This window comes from Pterocles gutturalis, unplaced genomic scaffold, assembly GCF_000699245.1.
Source record: "Pterocles gutturalis isolate BGI_N339 unplaced genomic scaffold, ASM69924v1 scaffold40983, whole genome shotgun sequence".
Classification (NCBI taxonomy): domain Eukaryota; kingdom Metazoa; phylum Chordata; class Aves; order Pterocliformes; family Pteroclidae; genus Pterocles; species Pterocles gutturalis.
In genome coordinates this window covers 1,686-24,380 of record NW_010124411.1, presented here as the reverse complement: position 1 = coordinate 24,380, position 22,695 = coordinate 1,686, and the positions used below count along the sequence as shown (strand labels likewise).

The following is a 22,695-nucleotide window of genomic DNA, read 5'->3' as shown; positions in this document are numbered from 1 at the left end:
AGTGCCCATTAAAAGAAAGAAGAAAATCTTGTTCTGTCCAAGACGCTCAGAAGTCTATCCTGGCTGCTCGCTTCCCATTTTTATAGATCTATGAAGAATTGCGAGTGAGTGAAATTGCAGCATATGCCCCAGTTGCAAAGGATCTCCATTCCCCCCAGTTCTGCCAGTACTGGCTCATCCCATGCCCTTCTGTGCTGCTCCTCCTCTTCACACATCCTTCCTGGGCTTTCTCCTGTGCCCATCTGGTGAAGGACTGCATGCTGTTAGGACTTGATCCTTATCAAGATGAAGTTCTTCCACTTCACCTCTCTATAACCCTAGGATTTCTTAGCAAGGTCCTAATCATGGTCAGTATATATATAAGGAATCAGTCTGTGTGCACCTGAGCAAGCAGCTCATTAGAGCCCTTATTGTGGCTACAATGGGCTGCACGAGTAGATACTGTCATCTCTTCTGGCTCTTGGCTTGAAGATTAACAAAGACAAATCAAAGTCATCATGAGATTCATTCCAGATTCATTCTCTTGTTGCCAAGTTTGGAAAAATCTCTGTGTGTGTGTGTGTGTGTGTGTGTGTGTGGTGCTGGGGGCAGATGGGCTCCAGGGTGAGCTCTCCTTGCTTAAAGTGAATTGCTAAGTCATGATGAATCTGGAGATGCTTTTTACTTGCCTGAGCGTATGTAACAAATCCAAATAACGTCACAGCATGGCAGCAACTCAAGGCACATTTGGGAATCCCAGGGCTTGCACTGTTTTCCCTCTTTTGCTGCTCTGGTTGCTTTTAGTCAGATCTTTCTTTTGTTGCAAGGGGGAGAAGGGATGTGGGACTTGTTTAATAAGTAAGGCAAGAAGGTCTTGGGCTACTCTGTGTACCAACAGTCAAAGTGATTTGTGGTTTCTTGATTGTTATGAGTAGAAAATGTTACTAAATAAAAAGATCCTTTGGTTGATGCACAGGTAATGAATACAACCATTTATGATAACAGAGAATATATATGGGTGCTCACGAGATGCAAACTTCTGCCCATAATTAGCTGTTTTGGTGCCATTAAAATGAACATCATTCTCTCGTTGATTTCTCTCCTCTGATTCGACAGAGCACTCAGTATATTCACATTTCTGTTTTGGGGATTTTGTGTCCTTTGGCATCTAGTGAACGCCATCAGACTGAGTCTACATGAACAGCTTTCCGTGAATCCTCAGTGTTCTACCAAAAAGAACTGCGTGGGAAAGCCTGTGTTTAATTTCTTTCTTTTGTTCAATATCCAGGTCTGAATTGCCTGTTACTGTGTAGCTGCAGACCGTTATTTACTCCCCAGTAAATCTTTCTCTTTTCCTCTGACAAAACAACAGGTATTGCATTCCTGCGGCGGAGGAGAACAAACTTGATGATGTGGTACATACCCTGCTGCAAGCCAATGGCACTCCAGGGCTGGAAATGCTTGAAAGTAACGTAATGGTAGGTTAACGCTGGGAGAGGCATTCCCCTTCGAGAGCCCAAGGCTAATCAGAAGGCTGGTTGGTTGGAGATTTATTTTGGTTTTGTTTTACACCGCAACGATGCAGAGGTTGTTATTAAATCTGGCTGATTTCTACTTACAGCGTTTACCCCCATGGCATTTTTTCTAACAAGGCTCACACATTAGTGTTGAAATAAAAATAAATGTGACAGTGCAATAAATGTCCATTTTTAATAGTGTCCATAATGTATTTAACCTCACAAAGGGAGTGTTTTGTAATCAGATAATCTGCCTTGATTGACATTTTATGATGCCAGCATGGATATGAGAAGGATTATAATACTTAGAAGGATTTCAAAGTGGTTTTGGCTCCCTTGTTTATTTTATGAATAACAATTTCAGTTTACTGGATTTAAGTATAAATTTGGGAGTCCACAACAAATACAACTCCCTCAGCTCTCCATGTTCACATCTCTACCAGCAGTGTAGCAGGAAGGGGGGATTCAATGCCAGGTCTGCCTGAAAAGCTCTACTGAATGGGCTGCGTTACTCTCTGTAGTAGCAGATAGGACTGTTTTGAGGCTTTGTGTTGGAGAGTGTTTGGCAGGTGAAAGTTTAAACTCTTGGGTTTCAAAAGAGCCACTTCTGCAACTCTCACTTCAAACACTCAGCTTCAGCATATGCAGAAGGGAAGAGAAAAAGTGAACAAAGCTGAGCTCCACAACAAGTAGCATGTGGCAGACTCGGCAACAAAGGGGATCTCACTGTAAAAGAAAGTTCTGATTTTTTTTTTCTTTTCTGTCTTTCTAGATCTCCCCAGAAATCTTGTGTAAGGAGGGGATCAGGGTGCACCGTACTGTACAGCAGAGCGGGCAGTTTGTTGTCTGTTTTCCTGGATCCTTTGTGTCTAAAGTGTGTTGTGGCTATAGTGTTTCGGAAACAGTGCACTTTGCTACCACCCAGTGGACAAGCATGGGTTTTAAAACAGCCAAGGTAAGTTGAGAAAAAGGAGTTCAAATGGATTCACAGCCCTGCCATCTCAAACGACAGCAAACCAGACATTCCAGGATTTGATAGTATTGGGAGACTAGTACAACTCCGTGTATTTTTTGTGGACTATTAAATAAACAAAGGAAAAAGTTCTGCAAGGGATAAGATGATCGAGTGTTTTCAGAAAAGCAACGGAGGTGATAATTGATAGCTAAAAACTATGTATATTTGAAAAATTCAGAATATTGTTATGCCTGCAGACCAGTTTGCAAGGAAGCTTTTAAACAAATCCCTTCAGAGCTAATGATAATATATTGTATTACGCTTACTAATTTTTTTTGAAGTGATGTTTTCTAGAACATTAGAATCTCAGGTGCAAATATCTGAATAACTGTGCTTGTTAGCTCCTATGATAGGCAGAGTCAGTGAATACAGCTGTACTGCTCGTCTTTCTCTGCCCCTTCATTCAGGAAAAGCTGTTGATCAGGGCAGTTTTTCAATTTGACTAGAAAATTCCCTGACCAGCCCATCCCATACTAAGCTGTAAATAAAACAAACTTTCTGTTCCCTTTTCACCCAGCTGAGGCAGGTTGTCTGCAGAAACAAACAGGTGAATTTGCCAGATTATCATGACTTTGGCTACATTTCTCTGTTCTTGGACAAAGAGTATCTGTCACTAATTGTGTTCCCAACCTCCTTAAATACACTATGGGTTACAGACGCTATTTTGGTAGTGTTTTATAGCTAAGCCACTAGTAAATTACCATTTACAACTTCAGACCAACTGGTAAGTAAGTAATTAAATGTACTACGTCCACAGTTAGGTTTTGGTTCTTTAGGGTTAATGGAATTTTTCCAGCCTGGTTATACTAACTGTATATTAACTTAGTTTGAAATAAAAGGTTATTTTATTACAGATTTATTTTGGAGGAAGGTGGGAATTGTATATGTGTGTAGGTAAGGACTGAGAATCCTGAGCTAACCTTTTCTGTCTAAGGGTACACACTTATATGAACTCCCTGTGCTGTATTTATTGCTCTGCTGAACACTTGATATTGTGAAAATGCCACTCCTGTAAGAGACAGAAGTCACTATGCAGTAATTAAAAAGCTCTTTTTGGTGCCTCAAATTCTGAAGAACAGTTTCTTTCGATTAATTTGTAAGAGCTTTGCACTGGGTAAATGTAAGCTGACTGAAAATCCAGCAGATCCCAATCTATGATAGCCTACCTTGGAAACTGAAGTCACAGCTCTCGTGAACTTTACAAGAACCACAGATTTGTCTTGGTATCAAAATAACTCTGGAAACACGTACTGCATTGTTCTTTTCCTGTTGGTTTTTTTTTTCCTTCCTTCTCTTCTTTCCTTAAACTATCCTATGTTCTTAACTCCCTTAAATTTTGGAAGTTCTTCCTTGGCTCCTTCATTTTGCTGAGCCACTTGGCCATTTTCCAAGGCTGGCTGGGATTGTGCTTTTCCGGGGTGTCGCAGATGAAGCGTGAGGGGTGGGGGGGAGGTTGCACGAGCACAAGACGTTGTGAGACATTCTGTGTAATGAGCAAGATTCCCCTTTTGGACTGTTAATGAACTCTCTGACAAACAACTGTACCTTCCTGTCTGTCCATTCTTGACAGCAATATTGACAGTTTTCAGCTGTTTGACACATTCACTTTGTTTCCATTCTGTGATACTGTGACCTGATTTTTTTATAGTGACTCTCTTTATATTACTAAACAATATTGTTTCATTTCATGTATTGAATGACTGCGCAATCTCCTTTAATATATGGAAAAATGAAATTCTGCATCTGAAATGGCCTTGATTTCAGTTTATAAGGAGTTGGGATAATTGTTGGAATAAAAGAGTTTATATAAAGCCTGTGTACAGGGACAGATAGGTTTCACCTAAACCATACGTTGGATCCAGGTTGCTGGCTTTTAAAAAACACCCTAAAGGCTCTTGAAATTTTAAACTAAGGACAAGGAGAAGGTTTACAGGTGTGGTGGAAGGGTGTGCGTTTGGAATGGCCAAGGGGTAACTCCATATCCTCGAATAAGGCATCGGGCAAAGTCAGCAAAACTCATTTAGGAAACAGAGAATATTGGACTAAAGGAATGCATGCTGGTCTGGAGGTTTGGAAATAAGAAGGAAGGTCTGGTTTTAAAGGAGGGCTTTGGTCATTTAGGGACTACCAGAAGCTTGGTGGAAAGAAGAGCCTTGGCTGGTACCATAACACAAGAGGCAGAAGTACGTAGGAAGGATGGGATTAGTCCTGCAGTAGGATTAGCCCTGCTGCACACAGAAGAGAGCTTACAGTCAAATAAGCCAGGCTGCACTCTGTCACCAGTGACAATCCCTGTGCGCTGACCTTCCCATCCTAAAAAGGAGGAGCATGGTGTTAGCACTGTGCTCCTGACTGTCCAGCCACGATGTTGGCAGGGGCTTTACATGTTTCCCTGCACCCCAAGTTTCAGTTTGGGTGAGGAATGCACCTTTAAGATGCCACACAGGTACCCTTCCGTGGTCTTTATCACAGAGCTGTCTTAGCCCGAGCAGGCTCGGCTGCTTTCAGCTGGAATCAAATGGGAAGAGGTGCTCCAGGAGTGCACCCTGTGTTCTCCAAACACCACTGGTGTGGACTGGCAGTGAAGTAAAGCCATCGCCTTTACACACACACACGTCCTGTGGATGTTTGGGTCCTCAGCATCAACTGCATCACTCTGTGCATCCACTCCTCCTGCTTTGCCATGCTGGATGGTGTGTGGAGCCAGCCCGTGTTATACTAAAGGAGCTGGGAGAAGCTGCGGGGACAGTAATGGGAGAAATGCAGGTCTGCTGCCTCCAGCTAGGATGGCTGTGTTGGGGTGTGATGCCAGAACATAAATGGCTTCAGGGAGTCAGGAAATCCACATGAGAAGAAACTCTCGTCTAGCTTCTGGGCAGTGGTGCAGCCCAGTTCAAAACATCGCTATCAAATAGCTGCGCTGTGATGGTGAGCAGAGATTAAGGACCTTGAAAGAGCAGTAAAAAGCAAAATATCCACTACTGTGGTGTTTCATTTCAAAAGACAGCCTTGCATAAAAGCAAGGCAGCTTGTTAAATTGAGAACACAGAAAGAAGAGTTAAGTGCTTTCATGCAGCACAGAAATTGTTTAAAGATGCTGTGTTAGAGGCTCCCAGCACAGGCGCATTGCCTAGCCAAAAAAAAAATAAAATTGAAAAAGGCAAACCCCCCACTGAACTTGGCATGGCTAAACACCAGGAGAAAGGAGTCTGTTTGAAATGAGACCAAAAAATCCCTTTTGTGTCCAGAAGATGAAAATGCAAATAAAACAGCCACTATAGCTAGATGCATGTAAATACACATGGACACAGACCCAAAAGAGATTTCAAAGAAAAACCTGCTAAAGGCCAGAAGGAAAAACAAATGTAGAAAAGAATGAGTCTGGGGCAACCATCATGGCTTTTGCAGCAAGGTCATGGCCCCAAGGCCTTGACACTTTTGGAAGGGCGTATGGCCAAGGAGATCCAGTTGACAGTCTGTGAGCATTTCTGGAAGACTTTGGGTGAGGTTCCTCAGAAAAGGCCCTTAAAGAAGTTAACCTGCCAAAGGCTGAGGGGGAAAGTTCACTCACCAAAAAATCAACAGCTTTAAAGAGAAGCAGAGGATGGGAACGAATGGTCAGTTTTTATCATGGAGGAGGTCACTTTCTGCATTCCTCAGGAATCTGTAGTAAGACCAGGACAGTTCAACGTATCCGTCAATAACCTAGGAAGGGAAGTGAACAGCAAAACTGGTCCTTTATACTGAGGATGCTAATGGCTTGTGGGGTGTTCCAGAGAGATCTCATGATAGTGAGTGATCTGAATGAGAAAAATGGGTTGATAAATTTTAAATGACTCAGGAGTAAAAAATAATCTTAATTTGACAGTCACAGTGATGGGCTCTGAATGTGCTCTTGCTACTGAGAAAAGAGGTCTTTTGGATTCCTGTAGAGCTGCCGACCAAGTGCCCTGGAGAGGTTTAATAAAAAAGTCTTGAATGTTAGGAATTGCAAGGAGAGAACAGAGAACAAAGCAGAAACACCGCTACGGCACTGTGCAGGCTCTTGGTATGGCCATGGCTTGAATACTTGTGCGATTCTGAGCCACTAATTGCAAAAGGAATGTAGAGGAACTAGAAAAAGCACAGCAGAGGTTGATGATTAAAGGTATGAATTAGCCTCTGCATTCAATATAAGAGGACTACTCAGCCTGGAAAATTAATGACCAAGAGACGTATACAATAGTAAGATCAGATCACAATTGGCAGGTTGATGATAGTTATGTTTGCTGTCATAACATATGAGAAACATGTAATTAAAAGAAATTATTAGGCAGTAGGTCAAAAGCAAACAGAAGTCTGTTTTAAAATACTGAAGAATGCTTTTCTTTGATAAAATAAATGGCAAGAACATGTAATGAGGGTTACAAAACAGGGTGAAAAAAATTAAGTTGAAAGAGAAATCTTCATTTTTGTTTGTGATGAGTAGGTGTTTGGTGGCTTAACTCCTGACTGAAATGGCACCATCACATTGTGCTCCAGTGTTGGCATCAGTTGAAAGTTTTCAGACAATTACATAAAACAAAACTTACTTCTTCAGAGGCTGGGAAAACTCTATAGTCTTTTCCCAAATGCTGAGTAAAATTAAGGAATTTGCTTGCGTAAGAGTTATGAAAAGGGTTAAAGCTACCAGAATCACTCAGTTTGTATTGACAGGAATGAAAGACAGACCTTTAAAAGCTTTATACAGAGAGGAACCAGTAACAGGCAGAACTGAGCAGAACTGAAGCCCCCTCTTTTGCCTGGTGTCTCTTTTCCCTGACATCTGCCTGGTTTGATAGCTGTTGTCTTTTTGATGTTTTAGAAGCTGCACAATAACAGCAGGCCTGGGCTTCGAGCAGGTCAGAACAGAACTTACTGGATGGCTGAGAGCGCGAATAGTGTATTACTGAGCTTAAGCGATGGGGTTACTCCTCTTGGCCTCCGCAGGAAAAATGAATTTTTAGGGAGAGAATTTTGATGCGTTTGTTGGTTCCTTCATGTCAGTGAACTGCATGCTGATCTATGGATGGATGTAAGTTAGGACGATAAATGCTTTGTTTAATTCAGACTATGGAGAGCTTTTGCTTTTGCTTGTTTCAAGAGGCTGCTTTTTGCTATATTGAATTCCTTCTTCGTAACTTTTTATCTTCAAATTTGCTCGACTAATCTGGCAATTTCTGTCCCAGGAAATGAAGAGACGACGTATAGCCAAACCCTTTTCAATGGAAAAGTTGCTTTATCAGATTGCAACAGCAGAAGCAAAAAAGGAAAATGGACCGACTCTGAGTACGATATCATCACTTCTTGGAGAGCTCAGGTAACGAATTGGGGGCTTGTTGTACCTATTTTGTTTTCATTGACAGACTCCAGAGGTGGATGACGTAAGTAACCATTTCAGATGCATGTCTTGCACCCACTTAACCAAGCAAAAGCCCAGCAAACATCCTTGAAGACAGCCCCATGTGGAAGAAGCAGTTTCCTTGGCTGTATCTGACGTGAGAGTGCCCATGGTTAGGATGTCTTACTCTAAGAATTCCCTATTTTGGGCATCATCAAAGAATTAAAACTACAGTTTCCCTTGGGTTTTTATTTTGTTGATTCTTGGTGCTGAGTGTCAACATCTCCTGATGTGTTAGGTGAGCTACATGGTGCCAAGCAGTTAAATACCTTTCTTCGGCTTTCCAGCCTCTTGGCATCAGTAGCCACTGTCTGTCCACACCTGTAATGGGTTTTGTGCCAGGAACCCGTGTCTTCAGCATCAAGATCATTATCCTGCAGTTGTAGAAGGTATTTTGTATACAGAAAGTTGTCTTGATTTAAACCACTGAATACTTGAGCAGCTTACGCATGGGTGCTAACATATCTTGCATTAGAACTTGGATGTTTTAAAGCAAAAAACCTTCATACTCCTTTTTATCTCCAGTATTAAGGAAACATGTTTAGGGTTTCTCTTAAGATAGGTAAAAAAAGAAAATATAATGTTGCCTGGCTTCCTGTGTAATGATCTTCTCTTTTGTTCCCTACCATGTAGTTGCTACCTATCTTTCAAGTTTGTGACAACTGATACTCGAGATGTCAAGAAAGTTTTGATGAATGGAATCTACAAACTGTATTTAACTAACTAGCATGTTCATTGGGAAAATTTCCAGTGACATACTGAAGGGGAAGACAGCCCATGTGTTGTTTTTAGTGTTCACAAAGAAATACAAAGAGGTGTGCTGACTGCTTTACCTGCAGCTGGTTCCCCTGTGGGAATAATCCCTTCCAAGTGCTTTTTTTTTTTTTTTTTTTTCTCTCCCCTTGAAGAGGAAAAGTCTGCAAGTGTGAAAGGTGAAACAGAAATGTTGGTGCTTGCTGTTAGACCATCACATCGACCTCTATCAGAGTGGTTCTCAAACTTGTTCTTATGCTTAGGTTGGAATTCTCTGGAGGATATCGGTCCTTCCTGTGGCTTCTTGTATAGAACAAAATCCCAAACAACAAAACCTGAAAAAAACCCAACCAAAGTGGAACACTGTACCATATTTTTTTTTTTCCTTTGTTTTCTTTTGCTTGTTTGTTCTGTGTCTTTTGCTGTTTCCTCTCCTGATCTGCCGTGGTTGCTCGGTTTGCCCATGCAATTTGCTTAGCTTGGCTCTCTACCCAACTTCAGCTGTGTCTGGGGGTGAGCTTTTTTATTCTCCCCTTCCATCTGCTCAGCTCGCTCCCAGCTTGCTGTCTTGCACTCGGCTCCAACCCGACCTGCTCTCCTAGCATTGTATAGTTCAGCGTAGGAAATACCCTCTGCCTTGCGGACACCGTGGGTGAAGGGCGGCTGGAGGGCTTAGTCGTTACTCTTAATTGATATCTCCTTCTTTTTCCCCTGGGTGTACAGCAAGATCTTCGTTTTTTGGCACAATCCTTGCCCTGCTCCCCTTTTCCTGCCCGAAGCACCTTATGGCAGCAGGTCCTTGGGTCATCTCTGCCTCCTGATGAAGGTGGCTGTGTTACTCCTGACAGCACCGGCTCCTCCTCCTCAAGGTGGCTTTTGGCAACTTCAGGAATGACAGTCATTTTATAGCCACATCTCCCAACTTCTCCACATGGCCCCGAGCACCCATGGACCTCCAGGAAGTACTCGGCAATCCCCACTTCTCTGTGGAGCAGTTTGAGAACCACTGGCTTGATACAGTGGTCGCTGTTAAAACCCAGAGATAGCTGTTGCCATTGGGCAGTGTTTCTGCGGTGCTGGCTGGCTGTCACCATGCATAGGGAAAGGCACCAACCTCCAACAACACTCAGGGCTTTGCTGTGTGCACCTCAGGTTTCAGGGATGATCATGGTAAAAGGGTGATATTAGAGATGGCTTTGAGGTGGTGTGAGGTGATGCCAATGTCTAATTGCATCAACCATTCACAGGGACACGGAGCTGAGGCAGCGGCGGCAGCTTTACGAGGCGGGTCTCCATTCTTCAGCGCGCTATGGCAGCCACGACAGCAGCAGCACGGGGATGGATGGAAAGAAAAAGCCTCGAAAGTGGTTGCAGTTAGAAACGTCGGAGAGGAGATGTCAGATTTGTCAGCACCTGTGCTATCTTTCCATGGTGAGTAAAATCATAGAATCATAAAGGTTGGAAAAGACCTCAAGGATCATCAAGTCCAACCATCAACCCAACACCACCTCACCCACTAACCCATGTCCCGAAGCACCACATCTAAATCCTTCACCTTCACCGGGGGAGTCTCCCCTGTTGCGTTTATGACACACTGCAATGGACTACAAGCATTTGAGAAACAGCACGGGACTACAGAGTCATCTCGTGGACTCCGCACGAGATGCAGAGATGTATTTGATTTGTGTCAGAACATTTATCGCCTGAGGCAGTGGTGACAGAAGACAACGGTTAGTGTCAGCTAGCTTCCCTATCCCTGTAAGGAAGGGATAAACGTCACTCAGCCGCTCTCGGACGCCCCTGAGCACATCTGCGCTGCACTAGGAGGGGTAGCAAAGACACCTGCAGGTTGCCAGTAGTAGTAAGTGGCGGCAGAACAGCTCTCAGGATGAGCTAGCAACTCAAAGACGTGCCCCAAATCTCAGGTGTGCAGTTACAGCCCACGCTGCGCCAATTTCCCTGCAAGCCAAATTGCAGGGTAGATGTAGCCTATCCATCAAACTAAGCTGCTGTTTCCCAACCTGTCTGTTCAAAAATACAGGTCGTGCCCATAAACTTCCTCTTTTTAAAAGCCTACTGGCCTTTGAAGGTGTGCTAACCACTCTGGTGGCACCTTCAGGTTTTTAGCTTTATGCAGAACACCTAGAAATACAGTGATTTCATTAAGAATACCGAAAGCCCCTTCCACAAACCCTATGTAACATCTGCTTCTAAGATCAGATATTTAAATAAACACCATACAGTGTGTATGAGTCCATATTCAGTCCTTTTTCCTGCCATCTTTTTGGGTGGTTTTGATTATTAACATCATGGTTTTGATGGAAAGAATACAACACAACTGTTAAATGCGGAGATGTAGCTGTTTCCCTCCCTAGGACAGAATATGCTCATTTTTCACATGTCTTTAGACCACTGAGCAGCTACGACACGTTTAAGCAGCACAAGAAAGAACTTTAAAATGAGTTCGTTTAAAAAACCAACCAACCAAAACCTCTTAATTCTGGTCCGTTTGCTCTGGAGTAAGTGTAATCGAGGGAAGGATTTTTCCTTGTCACTCTTGAACAGTAATAGGGGACAAAAAGTCAACTTGGTTGTCCAATTCCAAACTGAAATTGTAGGCTTGGCAGGTAGCCGGCTGAGCAAACGTGACCTCTGCTGAATGAGACAGTATCTGAGGAATCCTGTGGCTAAGCTTCCAATTCTATCCTTAGTCAAGAGAGCATTTAAAATAATGGGAAATGGCTGCTTTCAGGAAATCTTTAGGCTGCATACTGGATACTAGTAAAGCTTTCTGCATATCTCATTATTTGCATTTGGCCTTCATTCCTATGTGGGGTGGTTTTTTTTGATTGTATGCATTTGCCAACATCAGCACTTCTTCTTACACATTCTGAATCATTTTGTAGTGCTGCTTGTTTATGCCTCTTTCCGCTAACTTGTAGTAAAACACAGGTTTAATAATTAGCACATCGCAATGGGAAACAGTGTGCGTGTATCACAGCTACAATTTGGAGCTTACTGCACTTCTCCCCTCTCTGCATTTTTATCTAGGTTGTACAGGAGAATGAAAACGTTGTCTTCTGCTTGGAGTGTGCCCTGCGGCATGTGGAAAAACAGAAGTCTTGTCGGGGACTGAAAATGATGTACCGTTACGATGAGGTCTGTACGATATGGCTTTGTGATGCTGCTGAGCTTGGGAGTAGACTTAATGCTGCCTTTGTCCCACCAAGACCACAGGAGACTGTGCTTGGGTTGGGTTTTTTTTTAGTGGTGGAGGAAGGTGCTTTATTATGCTCTAAGTAGAAGAAACAGAGCAAAATATAATTGGAGATGAAATCCGAAGCATAAACTTCATGAATGCGTGTGACAGAACAGCGAAGCCCTTTAGTGCTTTGGGATGCTGTAGACCCTAAGGCTGTGCTTTGGCTGTTTAATTTATGGTAACTTCCGTACTTTAGGATGACTTCCCTCTGCTGAAAACTGAAAATTCACACTGACTTACTCCAGTCCAGCCTGAGCCTCCTTCAAGCACTTGTAGAGTGCTTGTAGCTTCAAGCAAATGTGATGATGGATAATCAGAGAACTCAAGGAGGTGGTTTAGGACCGTGCCTGGGTTCTGGGCTAATGCCACACTGCAGGACCGTCCCATAATGCCTTGTCACCCGTCTGCTTAGCTCCAGTGTGTGCGAGGTGATGGGAGAGGAATAGAGAAGGACGAGCATTTCATTGTTAGCCAGAGCTGTGGAGAGTGAAGCAGTGGGAGGAATTACAAAATCAGCTCTTTAAATCAGTTTTTTGAGATGGGCTTCTCAGGAGTTCCTGATGTATGCACATACTGCTATGAGGGAAGAACCCAAAAGGTCAAAGTCAGGCTGAGGAAGACCATGCCCTTGTGGCTTTGTTCATTTTTAATTTTCGACTCTGTTCTGGCATCAGGTACTGCAGTAGGTTTACACAAACTAAAAGCCCAGACGACAGTGCAGCTGCCTTTGTAATGCAATAAACACCAAAGAGTTTCAGTATTCTTGAGAGTATTCAGCCCCTTACAACCTGTGTTTTTACAGCTGTTATTTCTATAGAGGTTTGCAAAGCCACTCTTGCCAGCAGAATCACGTACAATAATTTTTTTTGCTAGGTTTTATAATTACAAAGTAGGCATTTTAGGCTGTGTTGGGAAAGGCAAGAAAACCTCTCCTTCAATACTGGATGATGATCATTATTTTTTTCAAATGTAAAAAAAAACCCCGTCACAAAGTTTCTACGTTTCTGAAAGATGCTAACTGCATGCCTGCATATTATTACAAGAATATTTTTGAGGGCTGTGGGAATGGGGAGAGATATAATGGCATTTGACATGCAGGTTTGTTAAAAGCTATTTATTTTTAACCGTTAGGTAGACTTAAGAGGCTGTTTCAGCTTTGCACAAAAATAACTTCTCAGCATCCTTATGAGGATGGGGACAGCCAATTGAGAAAAATCTGTCCCCCAGACTTCACCAAGTCCCTGAATGCAATGGAAGTGGCTTTGTAACCAGGAAACTTTGAAGGACTCCTGTCTCTTGCTAATCATAATGCCCCAGACCTGTAGCCCTTGCACGGCAGCAAGGCAGCTTTCTCTAGATGTGGGGGCTCAGAGCACCCGGACACCCAGAGATCCTAAAAAGCATTAAATGAGAGCAGCATCCTAGAAGCAATGACAACAATGTCACAAGGAAAAAGTAGATTCTTTTTTTTTCCCCCCTTAAATTTTAAAGAAATATTTAATAAATTACAAGCAACATTACTGTTAGGGCATTTATAGCTTTCCTCAGCAGTGGCTTTTAAATGGTAGCTGTAGAAAATTTCTGACCCTAGTGAAGTAACCTTGCAGCACAGCTGCTTTATTCTTGCTTAGTGGCCAGAGCTCAGATGTTGCTGATTACTGATTGCTTTAAGTTTGGAGGAGGGGGAGTTTCAGGTGCTAATTTGTGCTTTATTTTTGTGAACAGGAACAAATAATCAGTCTAGTCAATCAAATCTGTGGAAAAGTATCTGGTAAAAACGGCAGCATTGAGAACTGTATCAGCAAGCCTACACCAAAAAGAGGACCTCGTAAGAGAGCGACAGTGGACGTGCCATCATCTAGGCTTTCATCCTCCAGTTCATCCAAAAGTGCTTCAAGTTAATCCTGAAGATGCCAACACTCTCATTTTGTCAATTTATATATATTTTTTGTAATTATTATACCATAGTTTGGAGTACTTGCTGTAGAATACAAGCTGTCTTTGCACTAGCTCTAAAGAAGATTTTCTTCTGGTTTTAGAGAACTAATTTTGTTTTAGCATTAAACTGTTGAATTTTTTTTTTTTGTACTTAGAATAGATAGATACAGCAGTCTGATTTTTTTAAACTGCCGTATGTTCACTGTTTTAAAACCGGCAAGGGGCTGATAAGATATTAATTTGTATTGTCCCTATGGCTGAAAAAATAAGAAGCCTTTTTGGTAACTGTGAAAAAAAAAAAAAAAAAGAGGCTTTTAACCCATTTTTTGAATAGGTTAAAGTTTGATGTGTTTTATAATTTGTTCTCCAGTCATGTGAGCAGATTTTTCTAGAGAGAAAATGGATAGGAGACAAAAACTTGAAAGAAATTGCTTTACTTTGGCTGTCTTTTATTCTGTCACGGCAAGATGAGTTTTGTAATTTTTTAAATTGGAGAATACACACTTTCTTTGGGAGGTTATGGTGGCTGAAGATGGACTTTGTTTCCTAACTGTAGGCAAAAGGAGGAGATTTGGAGTATGTTCTCTTTTACCAGCACATCACTATGCATCTGTTTTGAGGGGGAAAAATAAAAATTTAAAAAAAAAAAAAAAAAGGAGGAAAAAAGACTGCCTGCCTTGAGGAGTCATGTGAGGGAAAACTGTGCCTGATTTCATTAGGAAATCCATTCTGTTATTTTTTGGTGCTGTTGGCTACTTTATCAAAAACCCTTCAATAGCATCCTTTAAAAAAAAAAAAAAAAGAAAAAGAAAAAAAAAAGTGATTGAAGCCATAAGTGCTTCTTTTGTCATAGACGTGCAATCTTTCTAACATTCCATTTCCATTCCACTGCTGTTTTTCACACCTTTACACAGTCAAGCATTAATTTTTTGTTTTGAATTTTTCATTATTATATGATCACAATTAGAGCCACTAGCAGGTCTGTATATTTCTTTTTGAATGTGAAAATGCATTTGCTTTCTTCTTGTCTATTTTTTTCTCTTCATGTTGTAACAAAAAAAAAAAATCACACCTTTTGTACATATGCCTGTAAATTTTTTTAAATACTTGAGCCTTTTCTTGGGGTGGGGGGAGGGATGGCGAAGAGACAAGATGAAGAAAAGCCTTACGTTTCACTTTCTTCATCGGTTGGATTGGATGCTTACAGGGTTTTTCTTGTAACATTTATAAGTGCTGCTTACATCACTGAACAACAACAAAAAAAAATAATAATGGAGTAGCTGTTGCCCTTTTCTGGTTGTGTGTACAGTATGTGTGGAATAAAAAAGGGAAAATGTTTTCACAAACTGTTTTGTTTCGTAATTGAATTCAGCGATACCGTAGCTACCCATATTGCACTGAGCTTGCCAGTGGTGACTGTCAGGAACGTCCTATAATACAGTTTGTTGGTTGTTGTTGCAGAAGACTGAACTGTTTTGGAATATTTAACAATAACATAAACAGAGTCAAGTGTTTTCAAATGTGGTTGTCTGGTTTTTATGGCCTTGCTGTGTACTTTTCCCTCTTGACAGTAAACTTCTGACTATGGCTTACAGTTTGACATTTAATTTATTAGCGCTGCTCTGCTCTCTTTCCTTGTAAGGAAAGACTTCATGTTGTTTATTGCCAGTTTTTTTGTTTACTTTCCAGGTTTGTACTACGAGGTTTAATAAAAAAAAACAAAACGTTTTTGGACATTTTGTCTGTCTTCTGGAAAGTGAGTAAAGTAAGCTCCTTAATTAAAGAACAATTTATTTCAACAGATACCTTGTTAAATAGTAAACAGCTAATTGGAGGTAGGGAGCTTCTAGCTTTCACTTCCCAGACAGGGGTCAGGAACCACTTTTTGTCAAGTAACAGGAGACTGAGTAAAGCCTTAAGGAAAGTGGCCCCTTCCCAGCTGGTGAGCTGCAGGAGGTGCCTCATTCCCAACCCTCAGCTTTGTCAAGGCTTTGGACAGGACTGACATGACAGCTCATCCTCTTACTTACGCTGTTCCTGGTTACATTCCTTCCCTCCGTGCACAAAGAGCAGGAGCCAGGAGCCTTCGCCCAGGAGAGCAGATCCCTGCAGACAGAGTGTGAGACTTGACAAGAAGCAGGTGTTAGACACGGTCAGACCTCAGTTTCAGAGAGAAAAATGACTGCAGAAAAAAAAGGCAGTAAGATGATGGTGACTACAGGTCCTAAGGTTTATAAAGTGTACACGATCTATAATTTATCCAGGTTTATTTCCATGAAGTTGCTGGTTTGCAGCAGTGTAGTCAAACAGACATTACCAAGGATAAGGAACTTATACTGGGGCTCATTATACATTACCTTCCCCCCCGCCCCAATTGCTGAATTAGTCTCCTCTGTTCACTGTCATGGAAAAAATATTTGGGTAGTCAAGTAAAAGACATAGTTGGGATAGAAACACTTTATTTTATCTCAAAAGATACGAGGAGTATAACATTTCAATATCCATCTCTCCTCCTCTTCAGTTTTATTTTTTCCTTAACACCTAGGATAACTAAGTTGGTCCTGAATAAGAAGTGTGAGAGTAGACACTGCTGCATGAGAAGGCAAAGGCAGTAGGCAGACAGTGGGTAGTAAAGAGTAGAAAATAAAATAAACTTTTCATTTTGTTTTGGATCCTAAATCTTCAGTTGCAGCAGCTGAAAACATGCAAGGAACAATTTGGGTTCAGTATAACACATCGAGTCTAATTATTTCCAATCAGCCATTTAAAGGTTAGTGGTCAAAGGAACTTCTAGCTTTCCTCTTTAATTCTCTTATACATAGTATATACAAAAGTTTTACTGCTCCCCTGAGCCCCCAGACTACTGGTAAAGTGTGTGTGCTTTAGGCTTTTTTTTTTTTTTTTTTTTTTTAAACTCAACCTCCCCATGACTGGCAATTTTGTAAAAAGGCTGTATTCCTAAGTAAAAAGATCTGGCTGTTCTGCTTGATTAGCAAATCATTACACAGGCAAGCTCTTCCTTCACTTGTTCATTCATTCAGAAGTCATTCTTAAAGGATATGGTTTTAAGATTCAAATAGTTTGAGAGTCACTTTCATCGCTAACATCTGAAGCACCCTTTCTTTCAGCTACAGCAGCAAGAGCAGTGTCCACTTGAACTTCCTCCTCGTCAGACTGCACAACTGGAGACTCTCCTTCGCTTGGCTCTTGGCTGGCAGAATCCGTACAGGTTGATGACAGCGAAGACAGTTTCTGTCGTAATTCAGACTGGCTCGGAACCTGAAGGCTTATCTCATTCACATAGGTGCTGGAGTCGGGCCCTTAGAGTTGGAAATACAAAACAACAACAAAAATTAAGCTGTGGCTCAGCAAGTGAATTGAGAAGTTGGTCTATTAACTGAGATCAGCGTTTGTTGATGAGTTGCATTCATGCTCTTGTGCTTTTTTATTTTGCAAAATACCATAAAAACCCTCCCAAAACATGAAGCTGCCTTTGGGCTTTTCTGAAGTTGAGCTCAAATTTAAGCTACAGGCTGGTTTGAATCTGTTTCTCAAGGTGTGTATGCCCCTCACTCGTTCTAGTACTGCTAATGCTTACAATAAAGGGAAGACTGAGGGAGTATTAGAAGTCCCTGACTGTTAAGAGACACAGCTGATGTCCAGTTTGCCTGTTAGCCAAGACCACATAATCCTCCTGACTCACTCTGACTTTTTGATAAAGTCCATTCAGACTTCAGCATGTGCTGAGAATCATCCCCAACAGGAAAATCCTCCAGACAAATTCTGTCCAACAGAAGGACACAAATAAACCCTGGGTGAAATTAAAAAAACCAAACAAACAAAAAATAAACATCTGGGAGACAGGTAGGCAAGAACAGTAATCTCCAGGTTTGACTAGAAATCAAGATGCAGAAGCAAAACAAATTCTTGCCCACAGCATGAAACCACTCCTCTGGTAAAGCTGTATCATAGCTCAAGGGCACAGGAATGGGATTTAAAGACTATCTAAAGACTTCCTCCACATCCTATGCAAAAAGACTTGTAAGCAACTTCAGTGTAAAAATGGTCTTTGCTTGTAGTTTGAGACTTGAGATTTCAGAATTACCTTAGATCCTCTTCTCTGGACACTTCCTGACAGTAAATAAGGAGGAAAAATATGGAAACGTAAACATTTTACGTGATCTGGCAAATAAAGCCCTTTTTTCTTTCTGTTAGCAGAAAGCAAGTGTTTCTTCATAGTTAGAGCACCCAAATTCAGCACTGAGTCACCTTACTGAGAATATACTCTTAAAAATCCTGAGAGATTTTATAAGAATTTTATTAAAAAAATGTTTCAAGAGGGTCAGGTGGAAATGAGCTTGATCACTCCCCCTCCCTCTGCTCAGGCTGTTTGCAAAGCAGTTCAACTGCCTTGCCCTGTGACTGCTCCTCACGGTCTCACCAAGTATCCAAGGGAAGCTGTAACCAAAAAACGGTCACAGCAACACCTGGAGGCAGCAGAAGCTTGCTGTATAGACACTGCTGCTCAGGCACGTCTCGCAGGTCTACTGAACTGCTTTCATGGGCAGTACAAGAATTTATACTGAACACAACGATAGCAGGCAGGTGTATTTGAAGACAGCGCCGTCCTTCTATCGCGCACACTAGCATGCAGTAGATGAAGGAACACACACACAGGAGGAGTTTGCTGGAGTGGCAGAGGTGAGTAAATTTTTCAGTCCCACTTAACTATGGTGAAATGTTTGAAAACCCATGCCCATAAGCCAGCAATAGCAAGACAAATTTGAAAACATTGTAATGCCTTGAGCTGATTTTAATTTTTTACCCGTTACTGAAATAACTTACCTGTATTCTGTGGTCAGTAAAACCGAGAAGCAAATCTTGCCCTGACCAACCCAGTTCTCCACTGACAGCAAAATGAAGAGTAATCTTTAAGTCATCTCATATTTCTGAGAATGAAGACACTGTAATACTTACATTACAGCACAAAATAAATTACACAGCTTTGTCAAAGACTAATAAGTTTTCCCCCGATTTAGGAACAGTAGTTTCTACACTGCCTTAGATAATCCAGTTACACTGTTTGGTGTTAAGACATGAAGCTTCTTGGTCCAACATCGGCCAAAGACCCAGCAAGGGGAAGACAGTCCTAGATTCTGTCATTTGCACGCTCAAACAATGATCAACTGTAATAACGCCTGAATTGGATGCCTATCCAAAACCAGCCATCTCAATTTAGTTTTTGCAGTAAAACACTAACACCCGTAGTAGTCAAGTGTGCCTTGACTACATACCAGTAAGCTTCTCATGATCATAGCAGGTAATAATCACCTTTACACAGGGAAGAAGAAAAAACCCCAGGCTATTATTAACATTTTTCTTTACTTATCGCCAAATATGTAGGGTAGGATTTAAAGTACACTGTTTCTTCACTATACGTACTTTTATAAAAATATTTCAACCTGTATTTTCAAAATAATTCAAAAGTACGTTTAAAGGAGCTTCATCATCTCCCCCAAGACAATTCATTTTGGCTCTTTTGGGGAAAGGCATTTTAGTACTAAAGTTCTTAATTAAGAAAACACACTTCCCTGGTGGATAAAGCACCCAGGGTTACTAATTCCCTGCTTTAAGCAGATCCCTCATCATGCTGCAACTTGCCAAAACGTAAATCTGGTTTTGTTCCTCAGAACACGTAAACAAAATTTTGGCTTAAGATTAATTTAATCCAATTTAAGTGACATTACTAGCAGTAAGAAGGCTACATGAAAGAGCTGCAGTATCAGAATCACTCTTCAGAAGCTTCCAGAACATTGTCTTTTTTTTATATATATATACATGTACATATATATATATACACACACATATACACACACACACACACACTGGGTTGAACCCTGTCTCTTGCTGAAGATCTTACACTATGCAATTGGTTAACTGGTTCAAAATTTACTTCAAAATGGCAAAATTCTGGAAAAATTCTAAGAAAGCAGTCTTAAAAAAAAAACCCTAATTACCGCAAACTTTCTGTCGATGTTTGTTAAAATGTCCTCTGTTAACTTTATCTTGAGAAAAATGCACCTTAAAAGCAGTATGTAACACATCGCCTATCCATACCGTGACAATGTAACATGAAGCTGTAGTAACTGGATGAAAAAAGAGACAGTCCAGAAACACCAACTAGTTTTGCAGCATGCTCTCCTGGACTGCAACTAAATGTGAATGTTTTAAAAACCTCTAATGAAAAATATTCCATCTACATAAAGCGTCATGTTTGATGAGATGACATCATCCATTACAGATCAGAGCAATTTTGGGGATTTAGCACTTTGTCTCTAAGCACACCATCATTACTAGCATCATACCCAGCATGGGAGAAAGCATATTATTGTCTTCGCCTCCTGAGTTTAAAAAGACATCGAGTGCTTCTTGGTCAGACATGTCCATGAGGTCCATCTGTTCCAGCATGTCCACGTTCACCTCCATGGAAGACATACTTCCAATCGGTTCTGCAGTAAAAAGAGTGCAATGAGCAAACTCAAAAAAAAAGTCAGTCACATGATGTCATTACCTAGAAAGGCTTCATTAGCTGCTGTAATTGCCTGCACTAATCATAATTAAACTAGATATGGCAGGAGCACACCCACTTTAGAGAACTGCTCAGCAGCAACCTCCACCCAACTCCAAGAGTGTTCTGTGCGGTCTTTGTTGTGAAACTAACGTCCAGTACTCTTCTTGTAAAGCTAAACATTTTAGCAACAATAATTATAGCAAGAGCATGGTCAGAAATACACCAGGATGGGGCTCAGGGGCAATGACTGAAACTTTCCATTTTGCAACACTCCTTTCCAATTCTCTGAACTAGAAATCTTTTTAGAGAAAAACAAACGCATTTAAGCACACATTCACTGAATGTCAATATGCAAGGGGATGGGAAAATTCAGAAATAAGCCTTAATGTTAACAGAGAGCAGCTGTTCTTCCTCATTCAATCAATCAGTCTAATAAATGACAGTGGTATGTAAAAGCCAGGCTGATGCCCAAAACCTTCTCTCAGTGTGGGAGTTTCACATTATTACTCAAGCAAACTACTTATTATTGACGATATTAGACCAACAATTCACAAGGGAATTAAATACTTGGATGAGCATCTTCTTCCTTGAACAATAAAGCATACAAACTGAACAAGTGAGTTCAGGGGCTGCTCAGATTGAAGTCCAGTTGCTGCATGGATAACATCAAATAATAATAATGAACAGTTTAACGGTTTATCTAAATTTCATAATCACACTATTAAAAGCCTTCATATGTGAACTGAGACAACGTCCTGTCATCTGATTGTTGTTTTTTTTTCCCCAAATATGCTATAGCTGCAGGATCAAATCTTTAATAAAAAGTTTCTTTGCTATACATGGGTTCTGCATTATACTCCAAAGGCTGAAGTTCAGAAAGTTAGGTATTCTAACTGTCTAACAGAGCCACGTATCCAGTACTAACTGGCCAGTGACAATGCCTGCTCGAGTGGTCTATATATATAAGTAGGCAACCTTAAACTCAGTTCCTTCCTAGATCAAAGGAACAGACAACTTACACACCCTGCTTCTCAGCAGGCTGCCCTAACAACCAATCTAGAGTGTCTTTCAGATGAGCATTTATAGCACTCATGCAGAGAAACGGAAATACCGGATTGTATTCCCTGCTCTGACATTACAGATGACGGCAGAACTGGTCTTGGAGCTGGGACAGAATCTTTACATTTTTTCCTGCCACATGAGTGACGTAATCTCTTGCTTGCTTGCTTTCTGGTCCTACAGTCCCTGCATTTTGGCCCAACAGGTGGCTACCTCCCACACACAAGTGTCTGTAGTCTATGGCATTCTTGTGATTTAACTTGTTGGGAGATGCCAGACTTGAGTCATCTCATAAGGAGAGAGCTTAATCTGATCTCCCATGTCCTCATCACATACTCTGTATGTTACACAGACAGTGCAAATAGCTACCACATGGGAACTGGTTTGAAATACAACACTGAGCTTTCATCTCCACTTTTAAAATTTTTTCTGCGGCACCTCCTGCCAGGTGACAGTCCCAGGCTTTGGAACTCCAGTAGACAGAAATGGCCACCGCCATCCACGTCTTTACAGATCTGGATGCACTCCAGCTGCAGAGACAAATGCTGTTCCAGATGTACTTCAGCACTTTGCATTTCCTCAGAACATGAGCAGAGTCTGACTGATTTTCTAAGTTGTCTAGTTCCCCTGGAACCCAAAGTTTGTTTAAAGAGCTTATCTGAAGTTTCAATTCCACCAAAGAAGAATTTAAGCCACTGCAATGCATCAGCTGTGAGCATTAAGACCATTGCTCACTCTGACCCCTCAACAACATTCTCCACGTTGTGAATCTGTGGGTTACACAGAAGGTACGTTAAAACTTGCCTCGTCTCTCTGCTATCTGCAGGTATCCTGTAGAAAGGTATTGCTCCATGTCCTGCTGGAAGGCTTCTTCAAAGAACTTCTGACGTTCCTTTAGCTTCATTTGCTGAGTGTGCTCCATATCCAAAACCTTCTGCGCGTGTTCAGCATCTAGCTCAGCTGAGCGTAAAACAAACAAACAAACAAAATATTGCATGAAATATTCCCCCTGGCTCTCAGAATTCAAAAGCTACAGAACCAGTTCAGCACTGACAGACTGTTACTACAGACTGCTAACACAGGCTGCTACTAAAGAAGGCTTCTGTGCTTTGCAACTATATTTTAAAATCGAGAAGATAAGAATACTATATCAGGCAGCATAACCTTCACATTAAAGTGATG

The 22,695-nt window shown here is 41.3% G+C and overlaps 2 protein-coding genes across 2 annotated transcripts in view; one reads left to right on the top strand and one right to left on the bottom strand.

Annotated features, from left to right (window-relative positions):
- Nucleotides 1-14,685, top strand: part of JARID2 (jumonji, AT rich interactive domain 2) — a 47,772-nt gene extending 33,087 nt beyond the window's left edge. Inside the window, exons 9-14 of the mRNA XM_010078248.1 lie at nucleotides 1,352-1,457; nucleotides 2,269-2,451; nucleotides 7,719-7,849; nucleotides 9,931-10,114; nucleotides 11,735-11,842; nucleotides 13,671-14,685. Of these exons, the coding sequence (XP_010076550.1) occupies nucleotides 1,352-1,457; nucleotides 2,269-2,451; nucleotides 7,719-7,849; nucleotides 9,931-10,114; nucleotides 11,735-11,842; nucleotides 13,671-13,847 (889 nt within the window). The 3' untranslated portion in view covers nucleotides 13,848-14,685. The remainder of the gene's footprint in view (nucleotides 1-1,351; nucleotides 1,458-2,268; nucleotides 2,452-7,718; nucleotides 7,850-9,930; nucleotides 10,115-11,734; nucleotides 11,843-13,670) is intronic.
- A 1,675-nt stretch (nucleotides 14,686-16,360) lies between these two features.
- On the bottom strand, nucleotides 16,361-22,471 carry DTNBP1 (dystrobrevin binding protein 1). Its single transcript, XM_010078247.1, has 3 exons — nucleotides 22,318-22,471; nucleotides 20,249-20,392; nucleotides 16,361-17,203 (listed from the first exon to the last, which is right to left on the bottom strand). Exons 1-3 carry the CDS (start codon nucleotides 22,433-22,435, stop codon nucleotides 16,956-16,958), a joined length of 510 nt encoding a protein of 169 aa, XP_010076549.1. The 5' UTR covers nucleotides 22,436-22,471; the 3' UTR covers nucleotides 16,361-16,955.
- Between the last annotated feature and the right edge of the window lie 224 nt (nucleotides 22,472-22,695).

Excerpts from the sequence above, each read along its gene's own strand:
- DTNBP1 (XM_010078247.1), bottom strand. The coding sequence starts at position 22,435 with ATGGAGCACACTCAGCAAATGAAGCTAAAGGAACGTCAGAAGTTCTTT. Across the intron at positions 20,393-22,317 it reads GCAGATAGCAGAGAGACGAG|AACCGATTGGAAGTATGTCT; the intron begins GCAAGTTTTAAC and ends TTTTTACTGCAG. Across the intron at positions 17,204-20,248 it reads TATGCTTTCTCCCATGCTGG|GGCCCGACTCCAGCACCTAT; the intron begins GTATGATGCTAG and ends TCCAACTCTAAG.